Source organism: Podarcis muralis, chromosome 11 (assembly GCF_964188315.1).
Source record: "Podarcis muralis chromosome 11, rPodMur119.hap1.1, whole genome shotgun sequence".
Classification (NCBI taxonomy): Eukaryota; Metazoa; Chordata; class Lepidosauria; order Squamata; family Lacertidae; genus Podarcis; species Podarcis muralis.
Window position 1 is genome coordinate 32,097,220 of NC_135665.1, and position 23,340 is coordinate 32,120,559.

At 40.3% G+C, this 23,340-nt stretch overlaps 1 protein-coding gene across 12 annotated transcripts in view; it reads right to left on the minus strand.

Moving 5' to 3' along the window:
* ADGRV1 (adhesion G protein-coupled receptor V1) overlaps positions 1 to 23,340 on the minus strand; it is a 235,158-nt gene that overhangs the window by 115,917 nt on the left and 95,901 nt on the right. For 10 of the 12 annotated variants that reach the window (XR_013394656.1, XM_077936222.1, XM_077936224.1 and 7 more), the window contains 19 exons: positions 22,977 to 23,156; positions 20,759 to 20,923; positions 20,093 to 20,210; positions 18,540 to 18,663; positions 16,581 to 16,719; positions 15,105 to 15,290; positions 14,461 to 14,693; positions 13,803 to 13,951; positions 12,711 to 12,912; positions 11,527 to 11,746; positions 10,663 to 10,902; positions 9,443 to 9,592; positions 7,950 to 8,423; positions 6,562 to 6,705; positions 5,757 to 5,928; positions 4,889 to 5,024; positions 3,480 to 4,333; positions 2,459 to 2,576; positions 1,467 to 1,638 (listed from right to left, as the gene is read on the minus strand). Coding sequence is in view for 11 of the 12 variants with exons in the window: in XM_077936222.1 (XP_077792348.1) it covers positions 1,467 to 1,638; positions 2,459 to 2,576; positions 3,480 to 4,333; positions 4,889 to 5,024; positions 5,757 to 5,928; positions 6,562 to 6,705; positions 7,950 to 8,423; positions 9,443 to 9,592; positions 10,663 to 10,902; positions 11,527 to 11,746; positions 12,711 to 12,912; positions 13,803 to 13,951; positions 14,461 to 14,693; positions 15,105 to 15,290; positions 16,581 to 16,719; positions 18,540 to 18,663; positions 20,093 to 20,210; positions 20,759 to 20,923; positions 22,977 to 23,156 (4,176 nt within the window). In the remaining variant the exon portion in view is untranslated. Of the gene's footprint in view, positions 1 to 1,466; positions 1,639 to 2,458; positions 2,577 to 3,479; positions 4,334 to 4,888; positions 5,025 to 5,756; positions 5,929 to 6,561; positions 6,706 to 7,949; positions 8,424 to 9,442; positions 9,593 to 10,662; positions 10,903 to 11,526; positions 11,747 to 12,710; positions 12,913 to 13,802; positions 13,952 to 14,460; positions 14,694 to 15,104; positions 15,291 to 16,580; positions 16,720 to 18,539; positions 18,664 to 20,092; positions 20,211 to 20,758; positions 20,924 to 22,976; positions 23,157 to 23,340 lie in introns of those variants that run through there. The other 2 variants (XM_077936223.1, XM_028748951.2) reach the window with 2 other exon arrangements.

The window sequence follows — 23,340 nt, forward strand, 5'->3', positions numbered from 1 at the left end:
AAAAGGAACATCATTAAATGTGCTTTTGAACCATGTCTTGCTCTATTAGAGAATACATTTGTATATCATGCATTTCAAATCAAGGGATCAGCTCCACAAAGATTTCTGAGACAGGCTGGTCCTGAAAACAGTTTGCGTGATTATGTCTGTCATCTTATATACAACAGCTCTTTGGAATCTGAGGTCACTGTTTCCAGGATCTCCTGTGCATCTCTCATCTAAGCCATTCATATCACACATTGGCATGAGAGTCATTGCAGTTAATATCCCAGGCCTGGGAAAGTAAACAAGCCCCTCCTTTGAAACAATCGTAACAAGCACTACTTTTATGTCCTTTCATCCTTGGCTTCAAAGTATGATTCTCTCCAAGGTTTAAATATGCACTTAAAAGAAAATGGCATGAAACATCCCCCAAATGTTGCAATTTTCGAAATGAAATGGATTTTAAGGCACTTGTACATGAAAGTGCATGTAAAAAAAAATAAAATCCGATGACAAATATTCTCTACTACATATTGATATTTGAAAGCATTTCAGCTCCCTATAAATCTATGAAAGCACGGCTTTGGAGAATACATTTGATATGCAATCTTCATCCCGCCCCCAAATTGCAGTCAAATGATCTCTGATTTTTCAACAAAAATGTTTCAAGTCCACAATTCCACTTTAAATCATGTGCTAAATAAGTAGCCTTTATTACTCCCAGCACAAATAGGCAGACTGTGGGCAGTAAGGCAGCAGTACTCAGGGAGAAAGCAAGGAAGGAGGACTTGCAAAGATCTTACTTTCTGGAGCGTAGCTTGGATGTCTTTGAGCGTTAAGTTCAAAGGCTTCCATAGAGGACGAAAGATAAGGCTTTCAATGGCTATGACCCATGATGCCTGTGTTCTGCCTCCATGACTGGAGGCAATAATGCTTCTGAATACCAGTTGCTGGGGACCACAAGAGGTGAGGGTGTTTCTGTGCTTGAATCCTGCTTGCAGATTTCCCATAAACATTTCTGTTTGGCCACAGTATGGGCACCAATTTCAAAAAGTGAGGTAACTTTACAAGTTTAGATAGCAATCCTGGAAGCTGCTATAAGAATGGTGGAACAAAACTGTCCGGAAAGGTATTCATCTCATTCTATAGGGTATGCATGCTAGCTAGCCAAGAGCTTCCCTTTGGGGCGAGCAACAGTCCAATGGCTAAAGCTCTAGAATTTTCCAAAGTTATTTGTGCACATGTGTGGAATTTCGTGGATGTCACTGCACCGAAAACATGACAAAGACCCAGTATATAGGACTCTTTCCTAAGTGTGAGCTGATGGTGTTTCAGGGCCAGTAGCTCAGTGATGCAGCAAGGAAGCACCTGCTCCCCTGCACCTCCCCTTGCTACACCCTATTTTTTTAAGCCCTGAGGGGGTAGTGAGGGGAGATAAACATGCCGTCTTTCTAAGCAGCCAATCTGAAATAACCAGTGCTCACATTATCAGGCTTTATCTCAATAACAATTGTGCATTTTGTTTGACCAGCCTTGCAAGTGGCGACCCCTAGGACAGCCAGCAGTTCATTTGCCAGATTCGTGCCATCCTTCTGCAGGACAACAGATGTTCTGTTAAAGGTCACACGCCAGGAGATTTTCACATCTTCGAAAGCCCTATCAACAAAGCAAACCAGAATAAACGCAACGACAGAGGCAGACATTTGGAAAACCAAAGCCAGCCCACCCACTCACCCACCCACATTTTCTCCTGCATTCCAAATGTAACACTGCACAGCAAAATGTTTCAAAGAAAGTGAAAGACATTCTCTTCATGGAATTACTTCCTAAAGCTGCTCTGATACATCTTACAGGAGCCAACTGGATTTAATTTGTATATGTTGCCTGCCCTTCTTTCTTAAGGTCCCAGGATGGGGTATAGCACAAAATCTAGCTGCTTTTGAGCTTGATGCTGTAACTCATCCTGGGACTTTAGGGTGAAGAGTGGGTAATGAATGAATGAATGATAGCAATAATACCACCAGCACAATTGATTTGATTCCCACTTAAAAATGGAGGGCAGCAAGGCTACTTTTGAGCCTGAGATGAAGCAAAGCCAGAACCCACAACCTCCAACCCTAATCAGCTGACCATTGCACCTTACTTAGTGAAGTAAGCCATAAATCACAAGTGTGTGCAAAAAGCAAGGAAATTAATTTCACATCTCAGCTATTATGTATATGAGTTAGGTTGGTAGAGTGTTTAATTCTCTCATTTCTGTTCAGTTCTGGTAGACCGACTGACTGACTTAAATCATATTCTAAATTTATGAGGCAAGTTTGCCAAATTGCAGTAAACTATTAGAGCATCTGAAAGCCAAAGATTTATGATAAAAGTTCCATGAGAACCTCTTCTGCTCAAGGCAGTTTCCTTGATTTCAAAACAACACACATTATAGCATGTGGAGACAGCCCTTTTTACCAGCCGTGGCCTGCACCTGTTTGGTTGCCGGGTAACAATGAGTTGCACCTCCCTCTTTTCGGAATCTTCATCAAGCACGAGGCCACTTTGCGCCTCTTCGCTAAATCCCAGAATTCCATTCTGAAGATCATTTCCTGGGTGAGAAATGGGGCATCCAGAATTATTGAGAACCGCATACTTGCCAACCAATGTTCCATTATTCAAGAATTCATGCAGAACCTGAAATATCTCTGTGAATCTAAATGAGAAGGTATTATAACATGAATTGAGAAACTGAAATATTCCTGTTTTAAAGGAAATCCTGCCTATATAATAATAAATACCCTGCCCATCTCACTGGGTTGCCCCATCCACTCTGGGCAGCTAATGTTGTATGTACACATAGTCACACACTTTGGGGTTTAAGCTACATTAAAATCAGATATTTTTGATATTGTGATCCCACTGACTATGCTTGTGAAAAGGTATTTGCCATTTGCCATTTGGCTGCACACAATACTATCATCAGTGCAAAACCTTTTTTTTAAAAAAAAAGTTAATTGAAACTTTGGACATTAAAAAAGAAAATCATCCACAGTTCTTCAGTGTTTTACAGGCATTTTGGGCAGTCTGACTTATTGCAAGGTTCATGGGCCTAGGGTGGCATTAAAATATAGAAAAACACAGAGATGTAGTGTAGAGAAAAACAGAGAGTACAGCAAAACTGAGTGCCAGAGCAACACAAGGTTTTGAGAGCCCTGACCTAACACAGGCTGCTTTGTTGATATCACCTTTGAAATTTGAGATTAGTACAATGGCCCTGATTTGCCTTGTAATTTTGGTCCCAGCCCAGAAGGGCTGCTCATCTCTACTGTATATCTCATCAGCATGTCCCTATTTATTTATTTAGAAATACTACAGTTTTTCTCTAAGCACTTTGCATAAAACCAAGAAAAATACAACATTCAGCAAAACTTCTTAAAATCTAGATAAGCATAAGGTAATAACCACCTTAACAGTGTTTAATTTATTTAATGATTCCACTTAACAGCTCCTACCTTTGATAATAATTGTGGCAAAACCTTGAAAGCCATGTTCATCCACAGCTTCTGTAATCTGAGCTCCACCTTGAGGGTCAGAGAGCACAACATAAAACATTTCCTGTCCTTCAGGCTCATCATCATCAAGAATGCTGACAGACACCTGACTTTCTCGTTCCCCTTCCGGCAATGTAACAGAAAGAGTCAGCTCCTCAAAATCGACTCCTTCAATTGCCCAGGTTAGATTAGAAATCCCAGAGACAATCTCAAAAGGGAATGTATCTGTCCCACTCTGAGCACTTATTCCACCAAATGTTTTAACAGTGACAGAAACATTTCCCACAAAACCCAGAGTCCTCCTAATATGAATCAGAACTTCATTGGGTGTGCTGCTGTCGGTGTCTTCTTCAGTGTAAATAATAGCTGGTCCAAGACTTAAAATTCCATTATGGATAACGATATCACTTGCCAGTAAGGTAACTGATGCAACACTAAACTCTAGGTTCAAACGTGGATTCCATGTTGGGTCAAATGGGTGTGTAGCTATAACTTCCACAGATGTTAAGTTCACAAAAAATATTTCATCTCCTTCTGAAATGCTGTCATCAATTATCAAGATTTCAAACACAACCTCAGTCTGAAGGAGTCCAAAAACAAGCTCTCCATTATGAACAGGTTCAAAGTCTTCTAGTGGTTTGGCACTTCCTGCAATGGTCTGATAGAACAGTTTTGTGAGGTTGCTTCGGTAGCCAAAAAGTCTTTGTACATACAATTTGACCATTTGTGCTTCTTCCCTTACTAAAATATTCGTTGAGTTGGGTGCAAACTGGAAGATTCCCATTGGTTCAATTTCAGCAACGGTGAAGCCTAGTCTGGAACAAAAACAAAGTGAAAATTGTATTTGCGAAGACCTAGAGAAGGAAGTACAACCACAAGCAAAAACAGCTCATCTTACCACTTCTGGTTCTCTGAAAAAAATCTTTTTCCAGCCTTAGGTAAGAGCATCACCATTTTTTAACAGCTGTAACCAACTAAGAACTTGGATGTAATTTTTCAAAAAAAAAAAAAAAAGAGTGTGTATATTGGATTCATCTTAAATGTACTGGAAACAATAGTTCATAAAGAGATTTTCTTTGTGTGTGTTCTTTCTCATATGTATTTCTCTCCCCACCACACACACACAGATAGAGAAATGCACATGTATACATCTCTGTGTAATGAATGGTCGGAAGGCAAGTTATAATGGTTTTTGCAAAGCTAGGAGGTTTGGCTCTGTAAGCTTCCCGAAGGGAAGACTACTATGTGAGCAGCTCAAGATTCCCTGGATGAGTGGGGGATATAAGAGTAATTGAATAATGAAATGAGACCAAAGTTTTTACTGCCAATGTCCAGCTCCTGAATAGCAACTGACCAATAGCCTTTCTTACCTCAGATGAGCTCCACCAGATACATTGCTATGCACAGCTGATAAATGTATAGCAAATGCTTCAGGGATACTTGGATTTGGTATAACATGGAAAGAAATTGTCCTGTTTGGTTCACCATGAGGAACAATAACAATGCCTGGAAAGAGAAAGGAAGGAAGTTGCTAAAAGAACAATTGATTTTTTAAACAGAAACAACAGTTACACATTAGATCGTAGTTTCAGATTTGTCTCTATTCATCAGTCAATCACAAAATGAAGGTTTGGTAATATCAAGAGAAGTTAATTTATGTTGTGCTTATTTGGGTGTAAGGTAACTTACAAAGCTGTATTTTGCTGGTGGATGGTGGTATGCCTCTTTACAAAGACTTGGTTGCTCTTCTTTTAAGAAATATTAAAATAAAATGAACATATGCAAATATGAATAAAAGCTAAATGAATAAAAGCAAAACACAAAACTTGAATTTTGAATATCCCTGGCAAGACACAGCATTCTCTCTTAAGAATTTTATCCTCTCATCAGATACTACAGGCAGGAAAAGAGCAGTCTTTGCAGTTCTATATGATTAAAGATAATAAAAGTTATATATGTTTTTTCCCCAGATGCCTGGGCCAGGAATAGAACAGGAAAATGCCATCTTTAACCCAGTGTTCTCAAGAACTTTCTTCTTCCAATGAAATAAAACTGCAACAGCCAGGGTCGTGATGTGATGAACATACTTCTGGCCTGGAAGGGGCAAAATCATCAATAGCCTAAGCCTTGTGGTTTAAAGATTCTATGAAGCAAAAGATGGTGCCAACAGTAGAGCATATGATTTGCATGTAGAAGATCTCAGGTTCTTCTTGTAAGGAGCAAAATGGAAGCACTCACCAGAAGCTGGTGTAATATTGCCTGGCTGAAGGAACTCTGGAATCAAGCCAGGTGGATATCCAGAACTCCACATTACTGTGATGGAGCCATACACTCCTTCCCGAGTTATCATTGCTTGGGTTGTCCCTGCTGTAATATTTGTAAGTCGTAAGATAACAGACTCAAAGGCAACCTGCCCAAATGGAGAAAGATGTTGTTATTGTGAGAAATGGATGATTTTACATGCACATACATGTTATTCTTTAACAGCAGCCACATGGTGCTTAAAGTAAATTTATACATTTGTGGATCAAATATTCCTATATGAAGCGTTGCTTCTACCGGCAGCATCATACACTCCTTTAACAACCCTAGAATTTTTACATCTGACTCTGGAACGCATCTAATTCTCACACTATCAGCACAAGGTATTATTTTGCACATACACATGGCAACAAGATACAGTGGGTCACTTCTCCTCTCCTCTGAAGTCTAATGATATCTAAATGAAAATCTCCTGAAGCAGTTGATAGAATTTGGAACCATATAACAAAAACTATTCATGTTTTTAAAAACCAAATGTATTAGTATTTGATCCATAAAAATCTACATTCTGCTCTTTGCACATGCTGCTTCCTAAATGCACGGCAAGTAAATACAAGCACATATTGAAACCAAAAACCTCACCAGTTTTTACACTGATACATTTACAAATAATTTGTTCAAATGCTTCAACATATGGCAGCCAGTTAATTCTAACAACATTGTGTCTGCATTAATTTTGATCTGCCCTCTGGTGGTACAGATGTTACATGGTTATACTTACCTGAGAATTGGCAGCTTCCTTGGGAATTGGGACAGAGACTGACATCGCTGTATTTAATATTTTAGGCACAATATTGGCACTAATATTAAACAGGGTTACGCTGTTCAGTTTCAGAGTAAAATTCAAGCCCAGGAATAGAAACACCTGAAAGGAGATAATCACTTATCTGTTTTGTCATCAGCTAGGAAACAATAACTACGTGTGAGACATTCAAACAAGAAATCCTCATATTGAGAACTGTTTTAAACATGTTGTTCTCCAAAATCTTTCCCAAAAGAATAATAGAATATAATGTTAAATTATGAATAATGGCAGATGGTGCCATATTCAAGCCACAACTATTTAAGTTAATCCTCAGTATTTATTCTTTATTGCCTATAAGCAGAAAACAATTATAATTAATCATTTACAGTGTGCAAGGAGGGTTGTTGTTGTAGTAACAAGGTGTTCAGCCATGCAAACCCTCACCCAGTATAATTCATGAAAAAGCTGAAAGCATAATCAGGCCCCAAGGCAGATGTTTCCTCATGGACAGAGACTGTATCCAAGCAAGATTCTGGAACATGAAAGACTATACCATGGGAAACAGGCTGTCACTAAGAAAAGATTTTAAATTGCAAGTTTTCTTTGTCCATCAGTACTGCGTATAGAAAAAGCGTATTTCAAAGACTACAATTCAGAGACCGCTATTGAAAGGGCTTTCTTGGGAGACAATGTTTTCATATGATAAGAGGAAATGCACAGGGAATCCCTCCCTATTGCACATGTCAAACCTCCCTTCCTTTGAAAGGTCCCAGCCACAATCTCTTAAAGGATATTGACAGACTGGAATGTGTCCCAGAGGAGGAAAGATTGAAGGAGTTGTGTGCATTTAGCAAGGAGAAGAGATTATTAAGAGGTGATGTAATAGCCATTTTCAGATTTTCGAAGGGCTGACACATCAATGGTGGAACAAATTTGTTGCTCCAGCAGGCAGGAACCAAACCAACAAGTGCATTTTAAAGTGGTTTAAGACTTAACATAAGAACTTTGTGATGGTAAAATTTATTACTAGTTTTTACCATCCATTACTATTCAGTAATGGAACAGACAGCATCAAAAGATGGTGGATTCCTTAGTTAAAGGGTTTTGTTTTTTTAAAAAAGCAGAGGCCAGATGGCTACTGGCCAGGGATGCTACAACAGCAGATTTCCTGCCCAGGCAGGGAATTTGAACTAGATGACCTCTGGGGTGCCTCCCCACTCTGATTCTAGAAAACGGGACTCTTATTTTTCTAGAAAGCTTTGGGTTGCAGCCAAACTTATAATAGACAATGGTCACAAAGTATTGCTGTGCTGCTTACTCAGCTCAGTTTCAAGGACCTCACAAGGTAAAGAGAAATTACAGACCTGGGTATGTATTGGCACAGTCTTCACTCCAAAATTGGAACCTGCTTTAACTAGCAGATGTCCCACTGCATTGGCTGGCGTGACTAAGCTTTCTTCACTAGGAGATGAAACATGGTACTCCACAATCACATCTCCAAAAGTCCCCGCATGACGAGTTACGTTAATCTGGATGTGCCGGCTCAGATCGTTCTTCACCAGCACTGACTGCTTTTCAGAATACAAGGCAAATACTCCATGGGGATCATCATTTGCCAAAACAGTGAATCCAGAAGTGCTTTTCTCCTGATCCACATCAGCTCCTCCTTCCACTGAAGTAAGCTGTACCACATAATGCTCATCTATTTCAGGGACATCATCAGGCAATAAGAATATAACAATCTCAGATGTCCTTTGCTCATCAGGAATTACAGCAGAACCGCTGGTGAAAAGGAAATCATCTGTAGTATCTGAATCACTACTTAGCTCCCAGTGAACCTGAAATAAAAATCTTTGATCAGTAATTTCAAAAAGTGGTGAGACCTTCATATCTTTTTACATATTAGACAATTAGTTTTAGTATGAATTTATTATTATTATTATTATTATTATTATTATTATTATTATTATTATTATTTGATTTGTATATACCGTTCAATCAACAATCCCAGAGCAGGGTACAACATTAAGAACATAATTTACACAGCATAATAATAAACCATAATGCACAGAATAGTAGCAAAATAATCATAATAACAGTCCCCCTAAATATGTCCCTCTAAAAGCACATTCCTCTAAGAAACATTTAAACTGATTTATTGTTTATGCTTGACATAGTCTTCCAAATCATTCCAACAAAGAAATACAGTACGATTGCCTATTATGGACATTTAACTTGCACAATTTCAACCATATGTGGCTGAAGGCCACATAAGTTAAATGCAAGCAAGGGGGAGATATTAAAAGGGGGTTTCCTGCTGCAAAAAAGAGTTTTTTAAGGTCTCTGCCTTGCTTGGGAAGTAAGGTCCAGTCCGCGTGCCAAATCTGGGATGCTCCTGTGAGATCTTGGGGGAACTCAGACAGCCCTGTGAGATCTTGCAAGAGCATCTTGGGGGCTCCAGAGCTGGCATGTGGAGGCGGCTTTATTCCCCAAGCAAGGCAGTGAGCTTAAAAGCGCTGGGGAAACCCAATGCCAAATGAGCTTCTAAGCTCTCTGCTTTGCTTGGGAAGCAAGGCCCTCTCCACGCACTGTCTCCAGAAGCACCAGGATGCTCATGCGGTGACAGTTCCATGTGTAATATGTGATCATATTGTAAATTTAAAAACCTAAATCATTCAGAAACTTTAGTTAAGAACTTTACAAATCTACCATACATTGCACGATGCCTCCATAAAATCTAATTTCACCTTCATAGTCAAGGGTGAGATTGAATGCTATGCTAAAGGCTTCAGATTACACTGTTGCAATTTGTAGCAAAAGTCGAAACTACCAAATAAGTACCAAAGGTTGAAACTACCGTAATGTTCCCCATGGTGCCTTGAATTCGCATTATGAAAAGCACGATACGTAGTGGCCCTTCGGATGCTGATGGCTCCTCGTAGTACTTTGGGGATAATGATTCAGGGGCAAACTGCACAATTCCATTGGGATCACCAAACTTCAGAATCTAAAAATGATTACAACAGCATATAATTGACTTTCCTTGCTTGTGGGACAAATAAAAATTAAGCAGTTTAAGCAACAAGTCATGTGATATTAATTCCATGTTTACTTTTTCCCTTTTAAAAAATGGCATAAGATCCAAACAACAGTGCAACTAATCTTGCATGCTGTGACTTTGAGCTTGTTTTTGAACAAATAAACAAACCTAAGCATGGCAGCTAATTGTTTTGTTAAGGTTACAATGAGAGCAGCATGTGAATTACCAAAGGACCTGAACTGTGATAATAGGATTTTGTGTGCATATTCTGCAAATGAAATCAAGTGTATTGACTTCACACACAACAATGATCAATAATAATTCTGGATGCTGATAAACATAAATGTTTAAAAAGAGCAAATTAAATGTTGGGAAAGTTAGAATGACTCGGTTCTATGGGGGAAGAAAAGTTTAATATATCCAAAATGGAGAAAATTATTGATCCACTCGTGTTCAGGAAGGAGAAACAGTAGAAGAAATGTTACCTAAGAAGACCAATGGCCAGGAAAACCGGACAGCTGACTGTATCAGTGCCTGCTTCTCAACAGCTTGGTAGGGCAAGATGCCCACTTATTTTCACTCAACTGCAAATGCCTCCATGTGTTGAAAAGAGGTGTTGGTGGGGAGGCTAGGGGCCATGAGGTTAGCCCCACTCCCATGGTCAATATGCACATTGGCCACACCATGTCACTGCCAATGCAGCAAGCATGAGAAGGGGCTTTATGCATGCATGTTCCCAGAACGCCTCAACACAAGAGGAACTCTTATTTCGGCCAAGATTCACCTTCCTAAGGAGGAGCTTTCTTCATCAGTACGTGCATAGATGGACATGGCTCTTACGTGTGCCAGTAGTGGGAGTGGGGCTAGTCAGGTATCCCTGTAACTTTCTCACACATTCTTTAAATGCAGGGAGGAGGAATGGCTTCCTCATGTCACAAAGCTTTCAACAATTCCTGGGCAGGAAAAACACTGAGCAACCCAACCTGCTTTACTACAGAAACAGTCCCATAATTATTTAAAAAAAAATAAAAAATTACTGTTAGTGTAATGCTGGCAGCCTTTGGATCCAGTTCTGTTTCACCCTTTGCAATGCTCAGTCGAACAATGTAGGTCTCCTGAACTTCAACTTCTTCATGAGGATAAATTTCCAAGGTGATGGTTCTCAGACCACCTTCTGCTTCTTCAAAATAAAAGGTTCCGTTCACCGGGTCACCAATGTCACTGTTCAGAGCAGGTAAAATTGCCTCTGAGTTAGGTCCCAAAATATCCCAGTTAATCTGTGAAATATATAAATTCCAAAGGTAGCGTTTGTTAGTATTATAAGCAAGTTGCAATAGAACAATTATGGTAGCTAGTACCTTTTACAAAAGACATTAACTAGAGGATGGCTGGAGAGTTGCTCTATTTCCCATGTGAGTATTGGCAAGAGAAGCACAGTCCTCCTAACCTCAGGTGGCTTAACTGATCTAACAACCCTTAGCCCATAGCAGTGAGTCCCATTTTACTCATGTGTTTGTTTATATCCCACCTTTCTGTCCATGGAAACCCTCAAGCAGTTAATGATGTATCAGTTATTTTTAAAAATGTAAAAGATAGCAAGCAATACACCAATCTGCAAAACTGGAAAGCACACAAACCAGAAAAAAAACAACCACAGTAAGAGGGGTGGGGAATGGATAGTCAAATTACCACCTAGTCTAAATGCAGGTTAAAATAATCTTATCACATTCAGTAGATGCATAGACCAGAAACAACTCCTGTATAATTTGGTTTACAATCTTATACGACACAATCTTATAGAAAAATGAGGGAGTGTAAAATTTAATCTCATTCATTTCATAATAAAATGCATCCTTACAAAAGGAATTCACCAACATCTAATTTAAGGTGGGGAGGCATACCTGAGATTCTCCCACCAAGCCTCCAGTTCTTTCCAGGACCAAGGACAGCGTCAATGACATATCAGGATTGGGGATAATTATTCGGCTTTGGTTGAGGAACCGGACAGTCCCATGCGGAGAGTCGCTCTTAGCAATAGTTATCTGGGTCACTAGGTGGAGCCCAAGGACTGCTCCCCCACTAGCACTTATTAGCTGGATTTCAAACTGCTCAGCATATTCTCTATTCCAGAAACAATAGAAAAGATCACATTTTGCTACCAAACATGACCTCTCCATTTAGGCATCAGTAAAATCTGAATGCCCAGCAATTCACCAGAACATTTGCATATATTCAATATTAATTATGGGTGGTTTACACTGTAGACATAAGAAAGGGAAAATAACTGCCAGTGCATGATCTGCATTTATATATGTAATTGCAGCTTATTTAACAGACACATAGAAACTCTATTTTTAATTTCTTCATAAGAGAAATTTACAGGAAACTAGAAAAGAGACTGAGATAATAATGGTTGTTCTCTATTTTACTCTTAATCAATGTTTGCTTCACAGCTGAAAATTTTGTTTACAGCAAAAAAAAAAAAAGTTTATCATCAACTTTTAAAAAGGAAGTTTTTAAGCAGAGGTTGGATGGCCGTCTGTCTTTGATGCTTTAGTTGAAATTCCTGAATTGCAAGGGTTGGATCAGATGACTCTTGGAGTCCCTTCTAACTCTACAATTCTATGATTCAAAGGATATTCTCATATATTTTTAGACCTCCTTATCCATTTCCCTAGGGATGCGGGTGGCGCTGTGGGTAAAAGCCTCAGCGCCTAGGGCTTGCCAATCGAAAGGTCGGCGGTTCGAATCCCCGTGGCGGGGTGCACTCCCGTCGTTCGGTCCCAGCGCCTGCCAACCTAGCAGTTCGAAAGCACCCCCGGGTGCAAGTAGATAAATAGGGACCGCTTACTAGCGGGAAGGTAAACGGCGTTTCCGTGTGCGGCTCTGGCTCGCCAGAGCAGCGATGTCACGCTGGCCACGTGACCCGGAAGTGTCTCCGGACAGCGCTGGCTCCCGGCCTCTTGAGTGAGATGGGCGCACAACCCCAGAGTCTGTCAAGACTGGCCCGTACGGGCAGGGGTACCTTTACCTTTACCTTTATCCATTTCCCTATCATATGCAAAGAAGTCTTCAACATCATTACCTTTCATCGTCATCTATGATTAAGACATTGATGAAACTCTGGTTTTGGCCATGATGAAAAATGACTGAATTATTTATGATACTGTAGTCAACACCGTCAGGAAGAGCTGAAATACTTCTAGATATGAAATCTGCAGTCACAAAGCCGTAATTCCCACGTCTTCGTACTACTGGAATCATTATCAATCCAACATCTTCTTCCACTACAAAAAATGAATTCAAAGTGAATGAGTGACATTTTCTAAATTGCATGCTTGTATATGGCCACATCATTTATTTTTTTACTTGAGTTCATATGTTTGGGGGGGTACTCAGGCAATATTAGGAAACTGCCCCCAAACTGCCCCCATTGGTAGGACAAAAATTGGAATTGCAAAGTGATTATTTCACAAGGACATTTGTTGCATATCCTTGAAAGCTGATTATTTCTACTGGTTTGAACCACAGAGTGAGAGAATCATTCAGAAGGTCCCTGTTGTTACATTTCATTTTACATTTCTCACAAGCTATTTAACCCATAGAGATTCATGGAAAAGCCTTGCATTTTCCAGTGCAGCACACAGAGAGGCGCTGTTATCGCTACTTACTGCTGTTCTCAGCTGCTGGACTGGGCTGAACTCCCACCATCCCCAAGAGCCAAGGGCATCTTGTGAGGAACAGCAGCAAAACTTTCTGCTTTAGGGGTGATAGTATCAACTGGACATCTGTAAGAGTACCTGTCACAACAGTTATGCTTTTGTTTCCTGGCGCTAAAAAACAACTTTAAACTGTTTGGGGGAGATGTTTAAGTGTACTTTTGCATTCTTCTGTAGCTATTGATGCCACCAAAGAAAATAAATAAGGAAATCGAAACCTAAAACAGGTACAAGATTTTGAATGGATAGTACTGTTTTATTATATTTTTATTACATTAACATTCTACTTCTCCCTGACATGCATATCGTGTGTATGGGATTCTGAAAAAGACCTTCAAAGGTCCAGCAAGAGTGCTCAACCATCTATTTCGACACCAAGCTCAGAGGCCATCATTAACAACGATAAAGTCATTCACTTGCTCTTTAAAATGCTGTACGATGCTATATCCTTAACCTACCTTGCAGACTTGTATAGAGTGGATCAAATTCAATTATGCCCTCTGCATTGTCACTTTTCGATATAATGATTTTTATTACTGAGGCATTTCCTATCTCAGGGGGTTGGTCAACTTGCAGTCCATTTTCTTTTATCGTAAAATCAAATCCACTTGCAGAAGTATGTGAAGGGAAATATAAAGAAATTAGGCAATCAGCTCAGATTCCTGGGTGTCCCAGTTTTTGTCCTGAGGCAAACTGGTTTAGTTCAGACATAGCTGCACTGCTAACCATAGTTTCATACCAAGAGAATGAGCCTGGATTTGGTTCTGGTTTGCAATACAGATTGGTTGGGCAACTGCAAATTGTAGTAGTAGTAGTAGTAGTGGTGGTGGTGGAAGAAGAAGAAGAAGAAGAAGAAGAAGAAGAAGAAGAAGAAGAAGAAGAAGAAGAAGAAGAAGAAGAAGAACAGCAACAACAACAACAACAACAACAACAACAACAACAACAACAACGCCGCCGCCGAGTCATTAATCTCTATCTTGCAATCTACAGTTGAATCCAAAACATAACATCAAGTAGGATATCCAGGGTTACTAAATTTGTTATATATATGTACCACATATAGCAAATTCTGTCACCATGGTTAATCTTCTCCCATGCAATGAAATTTATTTTTACCTTCCCAGTAGTTCAACTTTTGTCATTTCTATTGAAAACTCCTCAGGACCTTCAGGGAGCTCATCATCATGGATTTCTGCATAAATAGTTTTCATAGTCTCCTTAGGTTCAAAAGTAACCTCTCTGAACATGAGAGTAAAATCCATGCCTTCAACTGCAGTTCCATTCATCGCCTGATACCAGAGGCGAATTTGCCCGTAATATCCATGTGAACGGACAACTGTGATATTAGCCTGTTGAGGACAAGCATTCCTTAAGGCTCCAATGACACTTCATCATGTTGCATTGTAACGTTGATTACAGCTGTATGTTATAACTGTTGCAGGTGCCGCACAATACTCATTACACACTTGTAAGAAACCATTATTTTAGGGTAGAGGCACACTATGACCATGATCGTATAGTGGTTAGTACTCTGCATTGTGCTTAAAACATTTTTGTTTAAGCAAGCTTACCCAGACATGCTTGAATCTTGCTTTAGTTTTTTGCTGATTTTAACTGTTTCTAAAATATTTTTATTTTTGTTTTCAACTGTTTTCATAATTTTACTACTTCTTACAAGCTGCTTAGAGGTTATGTTACAAACCAAGTGGTATATAAGTTTTGTTAAATAAATAAATACAATAAGTGAACTCCCCACTTGCCCATTTTTCTTCTTCAGACGTCTGCAGCAGTTCCTGGGAGAATGCAAACTTCCCATAGGGGAAGTCACTAGCAGCCATGGTGATGTTTGCTGTGCTGGCAGACTCATTTATGATTCCTCCATCACTGATACCACTTAGATGAAACTGATAGTGATGTTTTTCCTCCGGAACATCGTCATCTAGAGCCTAAAGAAATGCAAGCAGACAAACCAGGAAGCAATTTTGCAATGTTCACCTTGATGGAAAGCCCATTTACATGTGAACCAAGATGCAAAATCTAACCAACATGGAACACTGCGGTCACAAGCCCATACTCGATGTATACGAGTGAAGGGGCTATCAAATGCGGCAGAAGCCTTGTGACAGTGGCACAACATCAGATAGGCCACTGTCAAGGTAGCTATGCTGGAACAACATCTGGAATACACTGATAGAAGAGCCTGCCAGTGCAGCCACAGTGCCAAAGAGGCACCTGCAGAATAGTTAAAATGGGTTGGAGTAGTGAGTGGAACTGGGGAAGCACAGAGGAGCATCCCACTTGTGCTGTATCCTATACTCCTGCAGACCAGTCACACAGACCTGACTAAAGGAATTCCATCCCATTGGATTTGATGAGGGGAGAAATAACTCTAAGATAATATCTGCCTGCAAAAAACCCAACACCATCATACACACACTGGAATAACTTAGTATAGTATATGATGCAAGTCAGCACCCAATCACAGTTTCCCCCCTACAGTATAAAAACCCCACAAATTAATACCATAACCTAGATGACAGGACACACAGTATGGAGCTATCCTTCTCTGGCCTCCAGTCTTGCCTACTTAGAGCTCATAAGGGCAAACTGTATTGAGAGGAACTGTGGAGAAGAGCACTGCGTAAAAAGTGAGCACTTTGCACAAAGCAGCACAAGTTAGGACTTGAGCACATTGCTGTCACTTCTCTTCCTAGAGTCCCAATAGGTACATTTTTTGTTGTTGTGGGTGTCATTGTTGTTAGTCCCCTGTGCATGTTGTGATCCAAAGTTGCACCTGTGAGCAGCACAAAGGGATTCAAACCAGGGGCTCCCAATAGTGGGGCTACTGCTGTCTGTGGCACTGGAACTCATGGGGTGAAGGAGCACTATGGGGTCACTATGTGTGCTGTGATGCAGGCAAGAGTTTTCGGGTCTTTTCCCAATTGCCATAGTTCATTAGTTCCTTCTGTGGTTGCAAGTGCCATGTGGACATCATCGGCACAGTTCCTGCTGGTGGACACTGGAGGTTTACATGACTGATGCAGTCATAACTGCTTTTTTGTGCCATTTGGAGATTTGTCATTGTGTCGTGTTTTCCCCTCCCTTCTTTGGCATAGTCTATAGAGGACACAGAGGGCATTACCCTTGCATAGCAGCAGCGTATTTCCCCCTCCCATTCCATGTAATGAGAGTATAGGATTGCTCAGCTGGGAGGGGGGGAAATATGTAGTTCATACCTGTATCAGTACGATGGCAGCAGACTGCCTGTCTTTCATGGTCAACATTCCTGATACCTCAGCAAATTTCTTCTGATCAGGTGGTGTTATATTCCAGGAGACGGTGACCTCTCCAAAAATCCCTGGCCCACGTACTAGGCTGCAGGCAATAACAGGAGCATGGTCAGGTTTCAAGTTTGATTTCATGGTTTTGGCTCTCCCTTCAATTACAAACACTGCAGTCAATCCTAAACAGATCTTTCCCCCGTCTTCAAATAAAGCTGCAGCAAATTATTGGGTTTTTTAAAATGGGGAAACTGTGTACCGAAACAGCCGTTTCTTGGATCTCTGAACTCATGTGAATTGTCACAAAATATATTGTTGTTTATTGTTTATTTAATTTCTATACCACCCTTCATCTTAAGATCACAGGGAGGTTTACAATATATATAGGTACTTTGTTTCAGTCTTAACATTTATTCATAATGTGGCATGGCGTATCAAAATCTGGCCTGCAGCTGCATGGAATGTGAACTCCTGAGTATTCTGAGAGTGCTTCTGGACGCCAGCTTCTCTAACAATCATAAGCACAGAACTGGAAGCAAAGAAAGGGTGCCTCAGATAAGAAGCACCTGTTATCATAAGCTTTTGCAGCTAGGCTGTGGAAGTGGTGGCGGTCAAAACTGTTACTCCTCGCATGTTGAGATAAGTAGTGGGTTTGGTCTAGCAGCACTCTGGAAAGGGATCAGAACAATTGACATCTCGTGTGTGGTGTGTGCTTGGCATGCCGGCATGCTGGTCACCCACCAAAATATTATAACTAGAGAAGGACTGGGAAGAACTCTGAGATTCCCCAGTCTAATTGAAAGCATAAGTGATGACTCCTCCCGTAGTTAATTAAAATTAATTAAAGCTTTCACCAGATGGTGGGAATCTCAGGGCCAAAGTAAATGTGCATTTATTACATAGTTCATTTTTCTTTAACAAATACAGTCATACCTCGGGTTACAGACGCTTCAGGTTGCGTTTTTTTTCGGGTTACAGACCGCCAAAACCCGGAAGTACTGGAACGGGTTACTTTCGGGTTTTGGTTGTTGCAAACGCTGTGGGTTGCGAATGTGCATCCCACACGGATCAAGTTTGCAACCCGAGCATCCACTGTACTTGGCTAGGGAGGGGGCACACGGCAGTTCAGGTTTGTGGAATGGGAACAGGGACGCAAACTGTATGACAGACACTGCAAATAGTTTAGCTCTTTTTGGAAATATATTCCATAAAGTAATCAAATTTTTTATTTGGATGTGGATATAATTGTGTATGCGTGTCCTAAGTTTGAGAGCCACAGATCCTGTCATCCAGTGATGTGAATGGAAACTACTAGAATTACTTGAGATTTCTACAAATGAGAGGACATTTTGACAAGGTTAGGGCATTAAAAAACCCCATAAAGCTGCAAATTGCTATAAAGCTTCTCATTCTTCTTGTTGCTCAACACTGGAAGGACCTAAAGGGTGACACATTAGCTAATTGGCATAAGACAGTTTGGCAAGTTGATATGTTGGAAAAATTAACAAATAATCTGCATCTAGCTAAGGAATACAATGTAAAAGTTATTTTGTGGCAGATTGGCCCTGTTTTATTGTTTATGCAACCAAACAGGGGATACAAAGACATCTACTAGCAGTGTGCAAAATGTTTTAGACTTGAATTTTGATACTTTTGGATAGGCTATACTGACAGATTAAAGTTTTGGGGGGGGGTTGTTTTATTTTTGGCTCCCCTTGTTTGCTATGTGAAATGAGGAGATTAACTGTTTTGTCCTCTTAAAATTCTGCTCATCAAAAATGTAAAACCTAAAAGAAAAGAAAGCTCCATATATACAGCAGTGGGATCTGCTTCTTGGCAAATCCACATTGACACAAATTTATAGATTACAACAGTGTTTTACAATGAATGTAGAGATCTCAGAGATGTACCTACCCAATAAAAGCTGTCCCATTGTACTTTCCTATGGGCTCTCCAATCAGGATATGGGTGGATGATGAAGCTATCCCAACAATCCCAGAAGCTCCCAGGTCTCCCAGTACAGTGATGGTTGCCACACCTGTGAATACAAAAAAAGTTTCCTAATTAAAAAACAAAAAACACTGACATAACTGATTAATCTTTACTCTGTTTTCTCTTTGGATGAAAACCAGAGGGGCTTACACATACAAAAGAGACACATTTTTCGCAGGGCGCTCATGACACTAGGTTGTATCCAATGGCAGCTTTGTTCTGTCTGTAGAAAAGGGAGGGAAGCCACACACACCATGCCATGGGGGGAAAACTGCAGAGATTTTAGGTACCTTCTGCAGCAGAATTAGGGTGGCTTAGGGGGCTGCATGAAAGAAGGGAAGTAACAAAAAATAGCTATCCTCTCAGTTCCACTGACAGAGGCCTTTGGTCAGCTGAGTGACTTTGCTGAACAGAACCCTCAGCTGAGTTTTCATTTAGTTCTCACTATTGCCAAGGTCAAACTTTTTTTTGGGGGGGGGAGGAATGTAAATTTGCCACTGCGATACACTAGCGTTAGGCTCTGCAATTAAATTGTAAGACAATCCTTGTTATCACCTCTTGTTCTATAAAGTACCATTAGTTTATTTTTCAGTTTAATTTATTTGCTGAGACAAACAAGAGCTTTAGTGCTCAGCAGTTAATAAGTTTGTTTGCAAGGCAAGAACTCCATTGAATGCTGAGAGGTCAGAAGGAAATTTATTGCAGGTGTTCAGAACGCAGTTTTACATTTCTACTCTGAATACCAGTTCGAATTAAACCTTATTTTCATAGGAGTAGAGAAAGTCGCCTTATACTGAGACATATCATTGGTCCATCTAGTTCTGTATTGTCTACAATGACTAGCAACAACTTTCTAGGCTTTTAGATTGGGGTATATCTGTCAACTTTTCCCTTTTCTTGCGAGGAATCCTATTCAGAATAAGGGAATGTCCCTTTAAAAAGGGAAAAGTTGACAGCTATGGATTGGGGTCTCTCTCAGCCCCACCTGGAGATGTCAGGCTTTCAGCCTGGGACCTTCTGCATGCAAAGCAGATGTTCTACCAGTGAGACACAGCCTTCCCCTCTTAATTTCAGGAGGGACGAAGTATGTTAAAACACAACACAATTTATCCCTTGAGAACTCAGGTATCAGAATAACAGCTAACGTGAATGTTCAGGACAACATTTTTGAGTTTCAAGTTCAAAACACAGCTTGACCAAAACACATGTTTTTAATGGCCTCACAAACATTGATTTACTTGGTCAGTAAAAGACTTTTATCTTAATGTTGGGGGCGGAGAGCCACCTAATCAAATCCACTCCTTAATTCTACCCAAATTTACCTAAATTATGCCACTCTGTAACCTTTTACAAACAGCAGGTAAGGGGAAAGTCATGAAAGCAGGCCAGCTGGATCCCCATGGCCTCCCTGTAATTCAAGCACTTATCGTCTTTGGACATTCAGTGGAAATGGCTTCCCCCCCCCTTATTTTTACCATTTATTGGTGAGATCTCTGTGCCATCAGTAGAGACCAGTTGAATTGTGTAACTTTCATCACCTTCCAACAGACCATCTTGAATTGCTTGCAAAACTATGGTTTTTTGGGATTCCATCTGTATTAGAATGGAGCAGACAATAGTTCAACTTACAGCTGTCACTTAGTATATTAACAGAAGAGAATGTACCTTCAGTTCTAAGCAAAATTTACCATATCTAATTAATTAAACAACAACAACACTCTGTCAAGACAGATTTAGCCTCTCAGGTGGCTCTTTGGTGAAGCAGAAGGTGTCTAATTACGAATGTAGAAAATGGACTCCTCAGAAAAAAATGTGGCAATGACTCATCTGGAAGAGAAGTTGTCACCCCTTCTCTAGCAGCAGTAAAAGCCAGACCAATCTCACCACAGGTGATCTTGAATAAATCTTCCTGCTTACTTTCTGAGTCAAGTTAACGGTGCAAATAGTGCACCACATTGGGGCCAAACAACACAACAATTTGTCTCTATAAGTACGGCTGATAGTATTCAGGGGTATTTAGGCATGTTCAGGACCTCATATAGAAGATTGTTTTCTTCAGTTCCATGACCTTCAGATATACTGGTAGAAGGATACACAAGCATCAAAGAAAAAAGGGAAATGGAAGAAAACAGTAGGTTTACCTCAGCAAAGAGAAGAGTCCCATTGAGAGGAGTGAGATCATACTTAGCTGCCTCCTCTAGTATCCAAATGAGCTGAACTTCTCCCTTGCCTCCTTCACTCCGACTTACAGTAAGAAACACATTTGCGGCAGGATCATCAATTGACTGGGGCTCCTTCACGGTTACCTAAAACAATGAAGGCAAGAAAAGGTTAGACCAGATATGTCACACTTTGCACATATGGATGCTAACGTGGGAAAATAAGTGGAAGTTACACACACACACACACACACACACACACAACAAAACACCAAGTACCTGGTGTCCAAAGAAAGACAGCACTAACATCCTTTAAGTACCACACATGGAGTACCTGATCCAGTACTGGAACCCCCAATACAGAACCCAGTGTCAGATGCACAGATCCAGTGCCAGGAGGGAACTGTATAGAAGCAGCAGCCAACTTCTGTGCACATACCAGCCTCTCTAGGTTGAAACTAAAACATCTATTTGCTCTCTACACTCAACATTCTGATTCGTGACTCATACTTCCTACTTCTTTTATTTTATTTTTTTCAAGTGGGTGGGAAACATACAAAATACTAGTATTTGATTCAACAGAACAATCATTCAGCAAAACCCATCAACGGAAATGTTACAAACTTTGTGGGAAATGTTCAGTTTTCTCCTTTGGACATCTGAAACAGTGATGACATTTGTGAAACAAATGAATTTGTTTATTACATTTAATTATAAACCTGCTCAGCATGTACCACTTACAGTGTCATACGGACATAACCTAGTGTCCTTCCTCCACAACAGTCTCCTAGCAACCACAGGCTTGAGGATGATCTGGAACATGCCTATCTTAAAAACCTGCTTACAAATAACATCCTTTCTCTGGTACTGAACCTGGCTACTATGTGCATTTCTAACAATAAAACTAACTAGGTAAGGAAGCAAACCAAAGATTCATGAGGCTCTGTGTTGGAACACTGGAATACATGGAAATCAAAGAAGCAATTTTGAAATTCAATTTACAGAGAAAAATCCATTTTTTAAAAAATACCATACCATATGCAAGCAATTTTGCTACTTTGTCTTATGTGGAGAGTTTGCCTGTGAAAAATGCCGAAAATATAAACCTGGCAACTTTGATCATGGCACTTTCCATCACCTTTGGCCTAAAGTAGCCACTGGTTCATGCAACACAGTAAGCCAAACTATGGTTTAAGGAGACTGTGTGAATATGCAGGCTCCCAGGCAGGAGTTTGCAGCCATTTTGCTCCTCCCCCATTTTTTCTACTGTTGCACAATGGTGAGCTAAGCTCTCCATGGTTAGTGCGGAGAGAGCTTAACCATGACGCACAAAGCCAAACCTTTGATTAGCTCCATGTGATACAGCAGTAAAAGAACCAGAGAGGAGCAAAGCAGCTGTGAGCATCTTCCCCCACCAAGCCAACACATTTGCATGGTCTTCCTAAGCCACAGCATGTTTTGCCGTGTTGTGCAAACCAGCTCATTATCAGTGAAAAGTTAGGACCTAAGAAATGATGTCCTCCTCTAACAATATGTACTGCAATTTACTTTGTGTCATGACATGATCAAACTTTGTGTCTCCCCAAGCCCTTTCTCCATCATTGGCAGGGGCAAAGGAGTCACACAGCATGATGACATGAAACCGGGGCATGAGACAAGCTGTACTAAATTGTAGTGGAGGAGAAACTCAGCGGCAGGCTGCCATGTTTTCTGTAGCAGCTAGTTTTGCTCTCAGCCCCAGGGGTAGGTTTGTAGTTCCTAAAGAAATATTCCTACTAGAATTACGGAAATAATAATTTTTAAATGATTAAAGAATAAAGGAAGGCTATATAGCCTCTGGACTCATGAGATATGGAGACAAGGAATGGAGGCAGCCCCACAGCTGACATACTGTGTTGACTGGCAGAACAACTTCCAGTTTACTTGAAAAACATGCAAAAGAAGAAGCTCTTCCCTTTCTCAGCCACATGCTTTCTTGGGGTGAATTAGCTGCCATTTCAAGATCCACAGCTTTACATTTTGGTTTTGTTATACAACAACAGCACTTATAATATGTATGCATTATAAAAGTTTTATAAAATGTAAGTAGTTTTATTTGGATGGATGCTTCATTCAATATTTCCCTGACATTTTTAAGTAATTGGTAATTCAATAGCTACACAACCAGCACCACACAAACATTCCCAATTGTACCACTTACATGCTTTTCTTCAAACCCAAATACGCCAACAGGAGAGTCATTTGGTGGAATAGTGACAGTCACTTGCACATCCTCCCCTAATCGGGCACCACCTGTCACTCTGACTAAAGTGACAGTGAACATCTCTAAAAACTCAACAAGGTCATCATCTATGATGGTGATCTCTATCACTCCTGTCACCTGGAAAAACAAAACAAAACTCTATGAAATAGGTGACATATATCATTATATGATGAGCATGCTGCGACTTAAGACAATACAATCAGCGAATGGCACCCTGCCATAAATCCAAACACAGAGAGCGTACAGTCCTTGTTGAAACTAACAAGTGTATGTACCAGGTGCTTTAAAAAATCCTAAGGGA